General features: G+C 46.0%; 1 protein-coding gene across 1 annotated transcript in view; it reads right to left on the bottom strand.

Moving 5' to 3' along the window:
- Positions 1 to 272: 272 nt before the first annotated feature.
- Positions 273 to 19,036, bottom strand: part of cpne5a (copine Va) — a gene marked incomplete at its 3' end in the record, with an annotated part of 58,469 nt that continues 39,705 nt past the window's right edge. The window contains exons 13-21 of the mRNA XM_079742074.1: positions 17,094 to 17,147; positions 16,383 to 16,444; positions 8,627 to 8,673; positions 8,007 to 8,188; positions 6,969 to 7,096; positions 5,058 to 5,160; positions 2,164 to 2,221; positions 1,764 to 1,837; positions 273 to 464 (exon numbers count right to left, since the gene is read on the bottom strand). Coding sequence (XP_079598200.1) covers positions 273 to 464; positions 1,764 to 1,837; positions 2,164 to 2,221; positions 5,058 to 5,160; positions 6,969 to 7,096; positions 8,007 to 8,188; positions 8,627 to 8,673; positions 16,383 to 16,444; positions 17,094 to 17,147 — 900 coding nt within the window. The remainder of the gene's footprint in view (positions 465 to 1,763; positions 1,838 to 2,163; positions 2,222 to 5,057; positions 5,161 to 6,968; positions 7,097 to 8,006; positions 8,189 to 8,626; positions 8,674 to 16,382; positions 16,445 to 17,093; positions 17,148 to 19,036) is intronic.

The following is a 19,036-nucleotide window of genomic DNA, read 5'->3' as shown; positions in this document are numbered from 1 at the left end:
AAATATCGCCATCATCAGCGTTTTATTTTTAATCTCCAGCGATAACAGCCCGCCTCCAAATGCTCGAGGGGTCCCGTCATCGTTCTGTCGGACCGGCGGGTTGGGATTAATATTTACCGAGATGGGGAGGACGTGATGGGTGGGGGGGGCAGGGGAGCTAACTTAAAGCACCTCCTGGTACTGCCGCAGCAGAGGAGTTGTTCCAGGGGGCTTTTGGAGGAGGAGGATCTCCTTGGCCCAGGCGGGGAGGGGGGGGGGGGGGGGGCAGGGCTTCAGATGGGGGTGGTCTGGGCGTGGTCGTGATCCGGGGAGCAGGCCGGAGGCGGGGAGCAGGGCTTGATCCCCCGGCTCTTCATGTAGAGGATGAGCTGGTCGGGGATCTCGGCCAGCACGTCCTTGGCGAGCCGCGCCATGCTCAGCACGTGGTTCCCCGTGCGGTCCATGTAGTCTCTGAAGGGCACGAACTGGGGGGGTTGGGGGACAGCACACACACACAGAGCCGTTGGTGGTCGCACTGGAGGAGAGGCCCTCAATGGGAGCGATGGGAGCCTACACTGGGTATCTACAACCACGCCAAGCGGGGCACCCTGGAGGAGTAAGCCCCGGAAATAGCAGGGCTTCAGCACCGTGTCGTACTTTAACATAGTCCACTAGGACTGTCACCTGGCTGCAGTCGGGTAGGAGTCTCTCTTTAACATAGTCCACTAGGACTGTCACCTGGCTGCAGTCAGGTAGGAGTCTCTCTTTAACATAGTCCACTAGGACTGTCACCTGGCTGCAGTCAGGTAGGAGTCTCTCTTTAACATAGTCCACTAGGACTGTCACCTGGCTGCAGTCAGGTAGGAGTCTCTCTTTAACATAGTCCACTAGGACTGTCACCTGGCTGCAGTCAGGTAGGAGTCTCTCTTTAACATAGTCCACTAGGACTGTCACCTGGCTGCAGTCAGGTAGGAGTCTCTCTTTAACATAGTCCACTAGGACTGTCACCTGGCTGCAGTCAGGTAGGAGTCTCTCTTTAACATAGTCCACTAGGACTGTCACCTGGCTGCAGTCAGGTAGGAGTCTCTCTTTAACATAGTCCACTAGGACTGTCACCTGGCTGCAGTCAGGTAGGAGTCTCTCTTTAACATAGACTTTTTCTAGGTCATTGTCACGGTGGAAAGAGGGACAATGACTTTCAACTTCTTGGTCAAGGCTAGCACAGCAGTATCTCAAATTTGATCTGTATCCAACTCTCTATCTTGTAGTACTTCTTGATCAAGATAAATAGCGTCTGGGATGAAGGAAGGTTGATAAACGACTTGAGTTCGGCTTAATGACGTTCTCTACAAATGAAGACGAATGGAGAAGGCGAAGACTTATGAATATTTAACTTGCAAATACACCCACAACCTAATCCCAGGCTTAATTTGCATAATTAGCCACGGGCCATGAGAGGTTAATCTTGTTATGAATCTAATTCAGAACTATTTTTTATTCGTTGGTGTCTTTCACCAACTGTAATGTAGACATGAACTATGAAGTCCTAGTACTTTAAGTCTCCCATTCAAAATCACAATCAAGATTAAGATCAGGATCGAGTAAAACGTCAAATTGGCCAAATCGATAACTTAATACATCGATACATAATCAAACCCAACAAAACAACCAAGGACTTTAAAGGGGGACCCAGCTAGACAAATGACTCTTTAATGAGAGTCCTAAACATGTCCCAGACATAACACAGATATATATAGCGCAATAATAACAGCAGCATATCTCACCTGCACAATGTCTCTCTCTGCTAGCTTCCCTCGGGAGGAGATCCTGATGTCATCACCATCCAGCTCCACCATGGCTGCGGAGAGAAGCACCCATTCACTACGTCTCTTAGCAGTCCTGTAGCATACAAGAGGACGATCTTCCCTTTCAGGGAAATGCACCCTAGAGCACTTATCTGCAGTGCTTATATCCAGTGAGGACATGCACACCACATAAACCTGCCTCATAGGCGATTTTATTAGTTGATAATATTTGAAGGGTGTACGACAACCGTCCTACTGGCTTCTGTTTAACAGGAGGCGAATCACAGATGTGACTGGGATTCCTTGTCAACAAAACGTTCCCAACAGGCGCTATCTTAAAATCTGCTACTGACAGCTTGTTGAAAAGAAAGCATCTCACCGTCAAACTCTGCTTGTCCTACTCCGACAATGATGATAGACATGGGGAGCTTAGCTGCCTGTCAGGGAGGAGAGGACAAGAGGACAAGCCACAGGTGACCATCCAGAGAGTGGTTCATTCGATGGCACCATTAACGATATGGAGGGCTTGATAAAGTCAATAATTGCGCATCATGCATCATGATCACCTGAGATTATTTATATTAATTATGAAGCCTATTAACACAAAGGTTAACATCCAAGTGTGTCATATATTGAGGAACCGCTTTACATTTTCAGTTTGACAAACCGCCATCTGGGAAAAAGGCCAGCCTGCCATATTGATACTTTATGTGAAACATAATGGCACAGTGTGGGTTGGTTGCTGGTATTGAGCTGAAGTGGTATGGGGTTACAAGTTGCATTGAATGACATATGCTTGTGGTGGAAATACATTTTTAAGATGAAAGTAGGTCATCGTTCCAGGAAGTCTCCCAAGGGGCTTCCGTGTACAACAGAAGTACACTACAGAGGACCACACATGCTGTATCTCGCTGCCTCTTCCCTTCTCTCTACATCGCTCCCTCTCTTTCTTCTGTCTCACTCTCTGTTCATACATCCACATGTCAATACATCCATCCATCCATCCATCCGTTCATCCGTTCATCTATCTATACGTTTGTACGTCCATCCATCCATACGTTTATACATCCATCCATACATTCATGCGTTCATAGATCCATACATCCTTTCATTCATCCAAATATTTATTCAGCCATTCCATCCTACATCCATACTGATCATCCATCAATTCACCTACATTCATCGATACAGCCATCCATACGTTCATCCATCCATACATCTTACGTTCATACATACATTCATCCACACGTTCATACATACCTTCGTCCATACATCTGATCATCTCTCCATTCATCCATTTATCCATTCCACTATCATTCCATTGACTAAATGTTAGATCCTTCTCCGTGCCAAAGGCTCCTGGGTCATAGCGTGTGATCACTGCATCAGCCTGTGTGCTGTAACAGGGCTACATTATTCATCTTACACCATTTGTCACTTTTGCCGTAGCCCAAGAATAAGCACAGGGAGAGGACACCGGGGCCCTCTCTCAGCCCAACACCCCTCTACCCTCACGCGGAAGCATCCAGCCGCCACCTGCAGCGGCCACAACCATGGCTCATCCCCCAAAACCTAAAATATTTACACTGCTTTTCACCCAGGGTCGCTGGTTGAGGGTTGAATTGTAGGACATTGGATACTTGGCACGGTATCGGGAGACCAGTATAACATTTATATATGTCATAAGAGGAACCATCTTGGAAACCGCCGAAATGAATTAACCTCAGGTCAGTGAGGACAGAGGAAGGAAAGACCTAGAGAAGGATCGGGGAAATAAAGATGCAGCAACATCTGAGGAGAGAGAGGGAGCAGGGTTTCTCATCCCCCTTGTTATGCTCACTCGTCACGGAGGAAACCCAGCGGTGTTATACATGGTTCAGACGACATAGTAAACACAAAGCATGTCCCCCGCAGAGTCGCAAAGACGCACACATTGCAGTACACAAAAACGCTGCAGACTGAGGACGGCGCATTGTTCACAGAGTGCCGGCGTGCATGTCACATCGTGTCCACTTCCTCCCGTCCAGAGTCCTGAGCCTCCAGCGTCACATGACGGTGTTTGGACGGAGGTGGATACCGCTGGGTGGGGGTGGGGCAGCTTACAGCAGCAGACAAGATCTTAAAAGGAAGGTGTGGCTGTTCTAATGATTTGACTAACAGTCGCAAATTCCCTTTAAACCCAGTCTGCTGGGTGGGTGGGGGGGGGGGGGGTCTCTCTCGACGAGTTGAGCCTCCGTCCGGTTGTCACGCATGCATGCTCGCACAGAGGCACGCAGGCCCCTCTGGTTGGATTGAAGGATGCGTAAAGAAAAAATCAAGAAAAAGGAGGTATAGAAACATTATGGAGGGAATATTTTTGGAGAAAAGGGAGGTAAAGAAAAATGATGGAGAATATTTTTGGGGAAAAAGGAGGTATGAATACAGTAAGGCATATAGTCGTACAGTAAAGCAGTTTGAGTTCAGTGCAAACAGTTGGCTCTGACAGTGTTGGATAAGGCTATTACCCCAGATCCTGAAAGGAAGCCAGTTAATCTGTGATTGAATACCATTCTGTATGAGCAAGAAAAGATAGGAAAAACATGACAGATAGAGTACCGGGTGAGGGGAGTGGAGGCAGATGAAGATATTACATAAACTTACAAACCCCTCTCATGCAGAAAAGAAAGAGTCAACATGTTTTAGACCGAAAGGATGGATAGTAGAAATAAGCCACAACTCAGGAGGAAGACAGCGGTACAGACAGGTAGCCAGGGGAGAGACAAGGAGGGAGGTAGAGAGAGGGAGCGAGGGGAGAGACAAGGGGGGAGGTAGAGAGAGGGAGCCAGGGGGAAGAAAGACAAGGGGGGAGGTAGAGAGAGGGAGCGAGGGGAGAGACAAGGAGGGAGGTAGAGAGAGGGAGCGAGGGGAGAGAGACAAGGAGGGAGGGAGAGAGCGGTAGAGAGGGAGCAAGGTGAGAGAGACAAGGAGAGAGGAAGAGAGGGAAAGTTAGTGAGGAAGAGAGAGAGGGAGTGAGTGAGAGATTGAGGCATAGAGAAGAGAGAGATGGAATAATTGGGAGAGAGCAGGAGAAAGTAGGAGAGGGGGTGAGAGAGCGAGCGAGAGAGAGAAAGTGTGAAAATGGGGGAGGAGAGAGAGAGAGCGTGAAACAGGGAGAGGGAGGGAGCTCGAAACCGGTAGACAGAGGGAAAGAGAGTCAGGAACAGGATTAGAGAGGGAGAGAGAAGATAGGACAGAGGAGAGGTCTATTCCAGTTCCGGGGAGAGCGACACTTACATTTACAATGGCTTCCTTGGTCTGAGCCATGTCGGATATGACACCATCTGTGATGATGAGCAGGACAAAGTACTGGGAGCCGTCCTGTACAGCAGCTGCATACCTGCAGCACATACAAGACACTCAATCCATGCAACACACGAGAGCTGAGCCTCATTAAAACATAAACCAAGTGAGAGGCAGAACAGCCATATGGTACATGGCTATCTATAGATGTAAAAAAGAAGAAAGTGGACCCATAAAAAGAAGGGGTTGGTACATTGCCAGCGGATGCCGTGTTGGGATTACAGAAACTAGGCATTAAAAAAACCATCTGTTTTGTGTTGATGGTCGGAAGTTCCTCTTTGCATAGGGTTTGTTTTTTGTATTATGCAGATCTAGAACCTGCGAGATATGTAAAGAAGTACACTTAACATTTCCGCTGGGTCTCTAAGGCCTATCCAGACACTATTATGAAATTCATCAGAGACTCCACAGTCAGTTTGGCCTAGATGATATTTCTCATCCCAGCCTCACCATGAATAATTTAACCAAAGTGTTTACTCAAGAAGCGCACTCGTATTCTTTTAGAGAATTATTGATTGCCTTGCAATCGAGCGCACCAGAGCGGCGAGTGGGAAGAGCAGTAGAGAAAACCAAAACAAATGGCAGATGATGGCTCAGGGCGATGACAGGTAGGTGGTACCGGCCCTTTGGTCGCTCTTTAAGTGCTGTGTTCCCCCAGCACCGAGACACCGTTTGAACCCCACCGCATCGTGGTGGACGCTGTGAGCAATACCGGGGGGGGGGGGGATTACAGCATGGATGACGCTACATTTAGCATCCGAGTCACTGTCACGCCACACCAAAGGAAATGTCAAAGTTATGACGGGTATGCACTTAAAATGCATTGCAGCGAAGCAGCCCTCAGAGTAGAGCACGAGTTGGACCGGGTACAGGCAGCTCTTGTACAGCCCTGTGGGTGTTTTACACTGCAGTCCCAGCCCCCTTATCAAAAAGGATGCTCCATGATTTTGACCGTGCCCAAATTTGTCGACGTTGATGTTGTTTAATTTAAAGAAATGTCACAGTATTTTGTTATTATAGAGTATACCAAGACATAAGACGTCATTTAACTGCGGTGCTGCTTCTCTGCATCATGTTATCAATAATGAGTCACTGTAATAAACCTCCGACATGTCATCATATTTGCTCAGTATTATGCAGTCCCGCTCATCCACCCAGGCAGGAGACATATTTTTCCCGATGTACAGAGCACAGTAAACCTATTGAGTTGGTGTGAGTGTGAAATTAGCCCTGCTGTATCTAGCAGAGCCGGAGCCTCCCCAGACGGCTTCCATTTAGTGATTCCCCCATTTGAAGGGCCAGCACAGCCTGCAGCTGCAGAAACAACTTTAGGTTCCACTCGCCCTAACGACGTCAGGACTTATGGGGGTGGTGCAGGCAGATTTCTTCCGAAGAACTCACACAACACAACAAAGCCTTGTGTGAATCCCTGAGGTGAAACAAAAAAAACTCCACCGATCGGATCCCCACACTGATTTGTCACACCTTCCCGGGTATAAATACTGCATACAGCCCCTGCACCTGGTAATACCTGAGACGTTCTCAGACGACTGCCGTTTCTATTAATCTCTTCCTGGGCAGCTCATTGTTGATTCTCCTCATTACTTTGGCTGTGGATTGACGATGTGGCCATCAGTCACTGTCCCCTCCGCCCCCTGACTGTTTGTTGAGGGATGCGGTCATATTCACCCTCAATCAAACCATTGAGGATATTGTAAGGTGATCCGATGTGTGGATGTGTAGCTGTTCATGTGGTGGGAGTGGTCTGTTTGTGTGTGTGTGCGTGTGTGTGTGTGTGTGTGTGTGTGTGTGTGTGTGTGTGTGTGTGTGTGTGTGTGTACGTACCTGGCGACATGGTTGACAATGGGAGCAAAGTTGGTGGGGCCGTACAGCTGGACGGTCTTAAGGCTCTGGTGGTACGCTTCTAGGATGCCCTCCATGCCGTTGCAATAGGGGTTCTCAATGTTGCCATTCTGGAAAAGATCAGCCAGTCAAACACAGTCCCTCAATACCGTAATGAAGGCAGTATTAACATTTCCTAATCCAAAGCTGTAGGAGAATTATAGCTCTCGACGGATTCAAACTTTAGTCTTAGGTTAAGCTACAGTACAGGAACGTGACCAAAAAATTACAGTGGAGATAAGAGGTCCCGGGATTCGTTTCTTGCATGAGAAGGGCCTTGAAGGTGGTGTCAACTTTAATGAAAACCAGGAGGGGGTCAGAGCATATAGCTTCCTCATTAAGGTGCAGGAAGCCGCAGCTGGATCGCGTTCGCTGCCTGAGACGACAAATTGATTTGGGGCTCCAGGCTTACAAGACTAATTTGCACTATAAAAGCCAAATTGAATTCACTTTACAAGTTATGCAAGTGTAGTTATGCAGCTAGTATTAAATATAAAACTTCCTGTAATATATGCTGAAGTTGTTGGACGTCGTTGCCAGAAACGACGTCCAGAGGTTTAATTTTCTATTGGTTGTTGTGTCTGGAGGTGGAAAGCATGGACGTAGAACCAGGACACTTTGGGTTCCATCAAGTTTGACCTATGGCAGTCAACCATATTTCCACCCTTTGGTAAGGGATAGGGTCCAATTCCTCTCTTACACTTTCATCGAAATTAGAAAAGTATCATATAAATGTAGAGAAATACAATAGAATCCAAAAACATATAATAAAATACATCATATACATGTCATATAAAATATATGATCAATTATATTTAATTGTATTTGACATATTTAATGTTTAATAATTAACCGGGTTATAATACACATGCACCCCCATCATTTACCCTCTTGCATGCCGGTTTGATCCAACTGTAAGTACACCAAAACAAACCCTGGGGTTCTCTCAGAGACGGACCCCCCGCCCCTAGCAACACTCACCAGGGGGAACTCGTGGGACACCCTGCCGTCAGGGGGCAGCTTGGCTCCAAAGCCCAGTGCAGGGAACATCTTATCACTGTCATAGTCCTGGATGATCTCCCCCACGGCCTTCAGGGCCATGGCGTAGGCGTTCATCTGGTAGGGGTTCATGTAGTGGAGCGAGGTGGACTGAGAAGGGTTACCTGTGAGGACAATGGGGTCAGCCAGGCAGAAGGCTGTTAAGAATAGGCCACGCCCACCTTTAATGGGACTAAGACCTGAACATAGGTGAATGGACCATTAAACCGCACAGAGTGAGCTGCGATGGTGGTACCAATTACACAGTTTGCAACTGGGATGGACTACATCACAGGGACATACTGTGACCGTTGCGAGTTTGACGGAGGTCGTTTGCGATTTATGAATTACTTTGTGAACCAATTCACCTGTGACTTTTATTATTGAGTACTTATGGATAGGGGATTCATTCAGCCATTCACGTATTTACACGTGAGCGTTTCATTTGCGCGTCGTAAGTGTGGCGCAGTGAATGTGATTGAGTGTCCAGTTAAACATGGGGGGCCCAAGTTAAGTCAGGAATAAGGTGAGAATTTGGCTGTGATGATGTGGAGGGAACTCACCGTTTGAAGCAGTGAAATCGATGGCAACGGTGAAGTGTATTTGAGTCCTGAAATAACACAGAGAGAGAGAAACACTTTATTTTGTCCCTGTGGAGAAATTTGTTTTTCAGCATAAACAAAAGGCATTTCATCATATCACAAGAAAACAAGGAAAGACATAACTGTACACTATACTTGGCACCTTGCAGTTAAACAGGTTTAGACCAGGAAGAGGTGGTTATAGTTCAAGGGGGATAAGGTTAAGGTTATAACAACTGAATGGATTGTGGTACGAATGAGAACTTCCATCTATTTTCAGTAGATAAACGGCTGTGATACCAAGTGCTGCTGTTGGCAATTTGGGTGCCCTAAGTGCGATTGCTTTGTGGTATATATATATTTTTGGTTATTCCATTTGAAGTCCTGCCGATTACGAGTGATAATAATAATTTCATGCTGCAAGTTATGACCGTTCCTCTATGGGACTGGCTTGCCATGCATGTGATAAAAATCAGAGGCAGTTCATTCAAATTTTTCATCTTTCCGCTGGCTGCACGCTCACACAATGCTGTGCTTGATTGTCTGGCTTGACAGCAAAGTATTTGATTCACTAGGCCATGAACCTGGGAAGACACAGGCGGCGAGTTACCAAGCATCTTCAAAGAGACAACGGGTATACAGGATTATCCTAGGGAAACTTTCCCATTGTGGGCAGAAACCACCAAGAAAACAAAGGTGGCCATCACGGAGACTTAAGGACTGGCCACGATAGTGATGCAGGTGTCGCCTCTGGAGTCTTGTGTCTTGACACCTCGTGATTTATCCCCAAAAACCTTTTCTACTTTTCCAACACCTCCTGATCATTTCATCCTTGCCCTTCTGCCTGCTTCACGTCACCGTCCTTGGCTCCTCCCCACACCACACCCAGAGCCTTCTAACGTCGGCAATACGTTGGGTTGCGCCGCATGGGCAGGCCAAGACAGAGGCCTAGTGTTAGTGGCCCTTGGCTTCGTTGCAGTCTCAAACCACTGGGAGAGGAGGGAGGGGCACCATTTTTCACCTCTTAAGGTCTAATGGTGACTTTCAGGCGTTTGATCTTATGTTTAAATAATTCATACGACGATGAGCGTGAGGCTCTTTCGGTGCCCCCTCCGGCATTTGATGCCCTACGCACAACGCGTGCTGCGCGTGTGCGTAGCGGCGGCGCCTGCGATATCTTCAGCCTGATGGCGACGGTTCAAATTAGGAGGCAAGGGGGGAGCCTCTGGTCACCCACAATGAGGTTCTCCCCATTCACCGCGCCGCCTCCATAGCCGCTCCTCCGTACGCTGTGACATAATCCCTCACAGTTTGTTAGCCGTTTTGTTATTGAAAGTGTGCAAACAAAAGAAACGCCGGAGAGCAGAAAAAGAGGAGTCTTGCCAAAAAAAGTAAACAGTAAACTGCAGACTTCAGCGGTGCACTTTAATGAGGGCTGAATGGATTGAGCTAGCATTCTCTCGCTCTCCCCCTTTATCCCTCTCTCGGTCGCTCGCTGAAGGCCTGACACAAAGTTGCTGTTATTATTTCAGCTTTGGCTCACAGAGGCTATACACTCCGGACTGTGAGGCCAGGGCAGTGGTGCAATTACTTCGGCTGGAGACTGTTTTCTGCTTTAAACGCTCACCTCGATTGCAGTTTACACACACACACACACACACACACACGCACACACACCCACACACACACACACACACACACACACACACACACACACACACACACACCCACACAACACAAACGTGGACACACATTTCCGAGAAGCCGTGATAACAATTTTAATCCTTTTTTTGGATGTCAACTATCCCAAAGGGTGCATGGAGCTCGTAAGCCGGGCATCTCCAATACCATGCATGGTCAGCTATCTGGCTCTAGTTCACTCACAACCAACCCTTTGGACTGAGAAAATCCAACAACTTCAATTATAACATTTATTTATTTATTTATCTGTTTGCGTTTTCCATCTATTTTAGTTAGCTAAATGTTGAGGAAAAATATCACATTCCAATCAGCTAGAAAGGCTTTCAGGCATTCATGAGGCAACCACATTGAATGTCACACATAACACGGTATCACGGTGAGTTCAAGGAAAAATAAGGCAGATAAAAGGAGTCATCATCTGCTATCTATCAACAATTGTTGTCACAGTCATGTTTTTATAGACCTGAGAGTTTTTGTTCCTTTAAGGACAGGAGAGTGAAGAGAGACAGGAAGTTGGGTTGAATTAGAGGGGGAAGGACATGAAGCATCGGACTACAGGCGGGAATATAGCCTGGGACACTGCAAGGCAGCATGGTCAGCCCATTAGAAAGTTGTGCACGTTGAGGCATGCTAGTTTTTCGATGAATGGAGAAAACAAGAAAATTCAGAGGGTGTTTTCGGTTTGAAAGATACGCTCTCACAATCACATGAACATGGATATAATGGAATAAATACCCATCTTTCAGATAGTACAAAAATAAATGAGCAGTGTATCCCAGTAGATTGTTTAAAATTGACCAAGTAACTCTCAGTAATTTCGCGGAAAGGGTTAGAGAACCAAGGGCTTAAATCCACATAATAAGGGAATGGGGGGAATGAATTGTTGGACACGAAAAAAACATTCACATCAAAGATTATTATAACACAAAAAAAACATTAAAAGCATAAGGCTGTGTAATTGCATGATGCTTCCTATAGCCTTTCCATGAGCATAAACTATAAGCTACTTTTATTTGTGATACAAAAAAATACTTGCAGAACCTCTGTTTCCATAGTAATGGTAAACAAGCACATGTTTGTGCTGAGCAATACATTGTAGTTGGAGAGAAACTACAAAGATCAATGAACCATTCACCGTTTCTCTGAAATGTAATCAAATCAAGGGTTAATGCTAGGATGTTTCCTATGCTTCAGAATTAAGTGGGACACTTTATTGCTACCATACTCACTAGAAGTGCCCTCTATCTAGGATGAGTTTGTTGTAGAACTGGAGCACATACATGTGGAGATATACTACACAAGTATATATATATATATATAGAGAGAGAGAGAGAGAGAGAGAGAGAGAGAGAGAGAGAGAGAGAGAGAGAGAGAGAGAGAGAGAGAGAGAGGGAGAGAGAGAGAGTGAGAGTCTTTGAGACAATTGATTGACTAATCCAAGGATTAATGAATCTCTACGAAACATTCATCATGAATTTTTTATGCATATAACCTATAAGTATTGTCATATTCATAATCACCGTTGTCAATGTCACCTCCCTGATTAACATATTTCCTGTAGCGTAAAGGGAATCAATGGAAAAAATATTTCCAATGCATCAACGATGGCAGTAAGCGACATGGCAAAAAGCTGAGCAAAAACCCATCTTTATTCATGAGCTCAGAGACGATGAGCCGCGAGACCTTGAACAGAAACTAAACGCAATCCAACTATTCTTTCCCCAATCGGGCGTTCCCCCCAGAGGAAGAGAGAGCTAGAGGGAGAGAGAGGTAGAGCAAGATAGAAGAGAGTGAAACTGACGAAATATGAACCATTGAAAGGGGATCCGACATCAAAGCGGTTCTTTTCTTCAATTCCTTTTATTTCTTGGGTTGTGATTAACGCTGATTGCTTAGTCTCACTTTGCCCGCATCCAGAAATTAGGTCCGGCATTGTGTTTGAAATAATGACGCATTTCTTAAGGTGGGGCCGCCGACCCCCGTCTCATTAATCAGCATTGAGTTGGACCGCTAGTCGGACAAAAAAGAGAACTTTACCGGCCTGGAGCACTCGTTTCTAGAAGCCTCCCCTGATTACTTTGTTGTGGCGCTGAGAGTGCGGCAGGCTTGCTGGAGAAATGATAGGTGGCCAGTTAGAGTTAGAGGGGCCGGCTCCACACAATGGGAAGTAAGCTGTCAATCAAGGAGGCAATTAGATAATCACCGTGACTGAAAAAAGGGAGACGTTCTCGTGGCTCTCGTGTGTGGAGGTCTAGTGTGTGGCGCTGTGTTCTGCGAGCCAGCGGAGTCCCCGGGTGAGGGGAAACCTGTCATGTTTAATACATGTGGGCTCATGAATGATGGCTTCTGGGAAGCAACCCCTCAGCTCTAGAACAGCACGTGCAGCAAACCACAGGCTCTCCTTCTATCTGCATTGTGCATTGCATTCTTGGAAAGCCGCCTATTTCCTGTATAAATGTATCCTGTAAGCCAGTTTATTCCCCCACAGTCTCACTGTTTCGTATTATCCAGCATTGTTTCAGATCCTTTTGTCCAAAGCGACCAAGTGAATTGTATATATGTCATTAAGGAGCAGGGATGGTTTACCTATCCCCCCTCGCTCCCCATCTCAATTTGCAGGCCGTCTTTCTAACATCCCTTTCTCACTCGCGAGAGCTTTCCAGAGGATGCCCTGGACCTGATGGGAAGCCATGGGAATCCCATCAGTGTCACGTTCTATTAGAGCAAAGTGCTATAAAACAAACAGGTCAACAGAGCGTTGCTCACACACGCCCTCTCGGGATCAGCGGCTTCTGCATGTCTGTAGTCTATGGACTCCGAAGCACGTACTAGCATATCAGTTGATGGTAGCATTGTCAGGCTCACTTAAATGAACAGAATTTCATTAGGACTCCTTGTTTTGGGTTGTTGTTGTTGCCGTTTGGCTATTTTTATTAATTGTGACTGCCGACAATGTTTATCGGAGAGTGACTGCTGATCCCCTCACGCCATACAAACACTATCGATCGGCTCGACTTTTTTACTGTGTTTGGTTGTTTTACTGAATTCTTGCACTGAAGATTAAGAAGCAAAACCTCCCCTCCCTGAAAATAATATTTCTAGAGGACAGGAGCCACTCACATCGAATACAAGTCAGAAATCAGTTCTTATGCTAATCTTAATTTCAAAACTAGCCGGCGTAACTGTTTGGAATTGGCTTTCTATAACCTCAGCACTAAACCAAATTATTTAGGTGGGGATGTGTTTTCTTTAAAGCTCTGGCCATGAACCTCGGATTATACGTTTTTTTTGAAACACACCAAAGCGTTGTTGGATTCTCCTTTGATGTATTGTAGAGCCAATGAAGTTTGTGGACATGCTTCTTAGAATAGCAGGAAAAACAGATGAGCAACTCAAACTAGAACTCATGAAGTGAGAGAGAGAGCAGCAGAAAAGGGTTGGAGTTTGCTAACGTATATATACATATTTATTTTTCAAGCGCTTATTTTTCTTCCTACTCCAGATTCATACAGAAATCTCCGTTATTGGGACCTACAGTTTAGCTGCACGGTTTAATATCGATTTTTCTTTGGAGAGTGCCACAAGTTTTGGGGAGTGCCTCAACATGTTCTCAAATTCGTTCAATATGGCTTTGCACTGCCCTGAATCATGATGCAGAACCGGTTAAAATGTCACCTACTGTTAACAAACAAAAGAACAGTGAGGATGTTAGAATTGCTTTTGCTAAGCCCCAGCAGGAGGGGCTTGTATTCTGTGAGGAAAACCATTAATCCTTAATAAGGACTCCATACAATAGAAGCGCCGACAGAAGATAAAAACATTACCCCGAGCTAACTCAATGAATACTTCATTTCCAAAGGTATTCAGTATGCCACGTGATGAAAAATCAATCTTGCATTATCCCTGTGGTACGGCACATATGTGTGGAAGTATGCGGCTTTCCAGACCTTAACGACCTCTGTTATAATCCCCTGCCACTTTAACATTAATAAAAATCAAATTCACTCAGAGAGAGCCATCAGGGTGTGTCGAGAGAAATATGTCTTTGTTTTTAACACTCCCCTGCGACATTGAATGTAAAATGTTATATGCTTCTGATCCGAACCTACCCTTTACACTATCACGCACCGGCACACCCATGCGCACACAAGTATACACACACACACACACACGCACACACACACGCACACACACGCACACACACACACACACACACACACACACACACACACACACACACACACACACACACACACACACACACACACACACATACAGAAGGGCAGACAGACACACACACAGTTGTGAGCGTAACTACACATTGGAAGCATATTTCCTTCTTCTATCAGCCCCGAGCAGCCTGTGCATGGAGCCTGGGCTCCTGTCAATTACAAAAGACAAAGCAATAGACTGAATGTTAATCTGTCATTAAAGTTGCATAATTACGATTTTCACTGCTTGTTAGTCATGAAAACTAATATCATTCCTGAATGGGAAACTTAATTGGCAACTGAACGGTAGCAAAGTCTCCTATTGGTTAAAAGGTCTACAATTGAATACCTGGTGATTCATTTGAGTTTTGTTAACTGAATTTAACTGAAATTAGTCAACAAAGAGCTCAGTGAGCCAAAATATCCAACATACAACCTGACTGTCATTTGACAGAATGTGGCACATTCAGTTAATGGTAAATACTCATACATAGATATTCATACTCTCAACAATTTTCCTTCAATACAATGTCTCCTTGACATTTTCTGTGCATCAGCACCAGCTTCTGCACACTCTCCTTCTTAATCTTAATGGACACCTCTCAAGCCATGGACTGGAGTTTGTACGATATAAAGCAGAAATGACAACATGCAGTCATATCTGGAACGGTGCAGCAGTGTAAATGTCAAACACACATTCTCAAACATTGCCTTGTTTCGGGCTATGAACTTCTACAACCACCACCATCACCAGCACAACACACAACTCTTTCATTCAGTGTTGACATATATTGCACTGACAAACAGCAATACCGAACCAACCTTTCAAAAGCTTGTTCGGAACAGGTCTGCTAGGCCTCCTGGAGACAGCAGACCTAAAGGAAATCCACATGCCCACATCCTACCCCTGGCATTTATTGAATGCCATTTCTCCTTATTCCCCCCTCTCCTTTCCTTTCTGCCAAACCTCTAGTTGACGAGACCCACCCCCTGAGACAGTCAGTGGCACTGCAACTTCCTACTCTGCCTACTCTGTGTGTGTGCGTGTCTGTGTGTGTGTGTGTGTGTGTGTGTGTGTGTGTGTGTGTGTCTGTGTGTGTGTGTGGGTGTGTGTGTGTGTGTCTGTATCTTTGTGTGTGTGTGTGTGTGTGTGTGTGTGTGTGTGTGTGTGGCTGTGTGTGTGTATGTGTGCTGTATAGTTATAACCAGGGATGGAGCTGAAGTACGGATCTAGGACAGTAGCAGATGCCTTTACTTGCCAGGCAGACAATTAGTAAGAACCAGGACAGACCCAGAACCATTAGGAACATTTCCACATGGGATAGGTTCAGCTTCCGTTAATTAAGCACTAAAACTCTCAGCATATTAAGCATCCTCATTCATATTCCTTTACAGTAGTATCTGGGGCCCAAATGGGGGCAGAGCAGCCTGTTTGAAGCCGAACTCTCATTGCATGCTCGGAATACCATGCCATAGACCCCTTCCATTCTGCTGAATGCGGTTCATAGCCTAGGAGGGGAGGGTGGGTTCTGAGTGCTGCTCTGTAAAACCAATAGAGGCAGCAGGGAGGACTGTGGAGCGAATGGGAGCTGGCAGCCAGAGAAGTACCTTTCCCCGCTCTGCCGTATCGGACACGGAGCGAGGCGGCTGTCTGCTCTCCAGCCTCACTGCCACAATGTTTCTCCACATTCAACCCGTCTGAATTATTCATCAGGGTTGCCTGCGAGGATCTCCACCCATTCAGACAGTTTGGTCCCGAGCGAATGGCAGTTTGAGAGTAGCGGAGCGCCGGGGACTCGGGTAACACATGACGTGGTGCCACTCACCCTCCCTTGATGTAGTCCAGGAAGGTGTGTTCCGATTCCACGCTGAACGACAGCATGGACACCTGGGGAGTGGAGTCCAGACACATCATGTGATGAGTGAGTTGCACAGCCTCCTGGTGATCTGGGAATACATATTTGTACCAAACCTATATGGCGTATATGAATATATCGGCGAGATCAAGGTCCCGTAGGTCTGTTGGTGTCTCTGAGGTTTTTTGGCATAACGCCTGTCCACACGATTTTATTTTATAGTTTGAAAAAGAGCTATACATAAAGCATTTGGCACAGACAAAACCTTAAAACTACAACAACAACAATGGGATTAATCTAGGCAGAACCAGAGTTTTAACGCCGATAAACTAGCATATTAACACTGTTATTGTCATCACAGAGGATATCTATCTAGTAGTGGGCTGATGGGTACATCTGACGGATGAGGGCTCTTTGGTTTTAACTATGCACCATCAATACAGAGCCGAAGGTGGGTCCTTAGGCGATAATAACACCTTGAATTTGGTCACACACATCCATGGGCCGTGGCGGGTTATATCGCCCAGCTAGGAATCACTCTTGACGGATCAAACTGGGCTCTAGGGTGGATGGGTGGCGTCGGTTGGAACGTTGGCGGTGTTAATGGTGGTGCTGGGTTTAATGGTATGGACCCAGCACAGACTGACGCACAGCTGTCGAAGCTCTTATCTCCAGACTCACCGTCCCTGAGTTAATGTAGCGCTTCTTCTTAATCTTCTTCTTGATGTTCACCACCTAGTTTCAACACAGAGCACACAGAGCGATATATATATATATATATATATATATATATATATATATATATATATATATAGCCATGTTATAGTATGAAGGGTCCACTTCCACAACACTTTTCCCCGCTTCCTGCCTTAGGCGAGTGATATAGAAAGAAACAACCTCCTCTGTGCAGAATGGAGATACAGCGGAGAGTTAGGTGAGGGGGGGGGGAGATCGAGGGAGCTTATAGGGACTGAATCCAATAACTGTGGTAGGTGTGAAAAAGATAACATTGATCATGCCTCCAGGGCTGCATTGTGATTTGACAGCAGACAGGTTTTAATGGGAGTCTATGCTGGGCTGTGTATTAGACATGCATATACTGTATGACCCAGTCTGATAGCAACATCCGTGCTCCTCATTATCGCAGTGGGTTATCCCTGAATGTGTCTTTAACACACATACACACATGCACGCACGCACACACACACATACACAAAGTGAGATTGAGAGTGAGAGACAGACGATACGACAGGAAAGCGCAGGCGAGCGAGAGACAGGTAGAAAATGAAATTTATATAGCCCCTATTGTGTGTGCAACCAAACGGAAATTAAACGGAAAATTGAAATGGTACATTCCATTCATGAGTGGAGCACAAAGGCACCAGGGTCGCAGGTCAGCCAGCTCTGTGGATCCTTTGATGGTCCGGACACATGGACACACATTTCATCCTTGGATTACACAGTAAGGACACCTGTGTTTCCGTATACCTGCCCTTTCTCCACGAGAAAGCCGGTCCTCGCTGGGGTTCCACGATCCAAACTCTCTCTCGTTCCCTCCTCTCGTCTCTCTCCCTCCTTCCTCTTTTCTCCCTCTCCCTCCCCTCTCCCTTTCCCCTCCTCGCTGCTCCCCAGAGCTAGCTCTGCAGCATTGCGGCCATCACTCACTACTGTCAGTGTAACACGCACATCATTCTCAATTACACCTAACCCTGTTAGCATCGCGCTCCTGTCTCCTTCAATACGTCTTAAGGCTCTTAGCTTAGCCCCCCCTAGTATCACACAGAGGGGGGAGGGGAGTGTAAGGGAAGCTACAAATATGAGGTGAATGAGCGCATTGGTTATGAGAGAGAGAGAGAGAGAGAGAGAGAGAGAGAGAGAGAGAGAGAGAGAAACATTGATCTCAATCTCTCGTTTGTCAGTGTCATGTGTCCATTGGGATTCTGAAGGTTAATGTATGCACCGGTATCTGCCTGGTCAGCAGAATAAAAGGCTAATTCTGTATGCCACTACTCCCCATCTCCCTCGCTCTCTGACTCTCTGCATCTCTCTCACTCTCACCCTTCCATTCTTCAAGGCTCTTTACTCCCCCCCTCCCCCGACCTCCACATTTCTCCCTCATCCGAGCTTATAACCGTTGGCCCTACTGTTAGCACCTCTTTGACTAATTTGGGATGTAATGTGATGTGGCAAGTGTTTTAATGAGCATGGACCAAAGCAGGCCCCAAAGGGCCTCAAAGTTAATACCCAATCTCTCCCGGAACAGCACAGCAAGGAGTGCGGCTCAAATGAGGAGAAAACACTACTTCTCTGGCATTGCCTTTGTATGTTTGCAATAAGGAAGGAATCTACAAATAAATAAATAAACAGATGTAAAGGGATCATCTCTTCTTAATACGATACTATGTAGGTATATAGAGGCACAGGAAGGAGGCATCCTTTCAACCAATCCTTTTTTTTTTGCTCCAACAGATTTTCTGCAGCATCTTTAAGTGGTCAACCTTTGCAAGGCTATTGAAATGTTTACGGGATTATTGTTCGTATTACACATGTGACATGTGAAAAGAAAAATACAAGGAAAAAAAGGCAAGTCAAGTGAGATGGAAAAGGAGAGTGGTCTGAAATAA

The sequence above is a fragment of the Pollachius pollachius genome (assembly GCF_949987615.1).
Source record: "Pollachius pollachius genome assembly, chromosome: 8".
NCBI lineage: Eukaryota > Metazoa > Chordata > Actinopteri > Gadiformes > Gadidae > Pollachius > Pollachius pollachius.
Note: the sequence above shows the minus strand (reverse complement) of the source record. Positions and strands in the feature narration are given on the sequence as shown.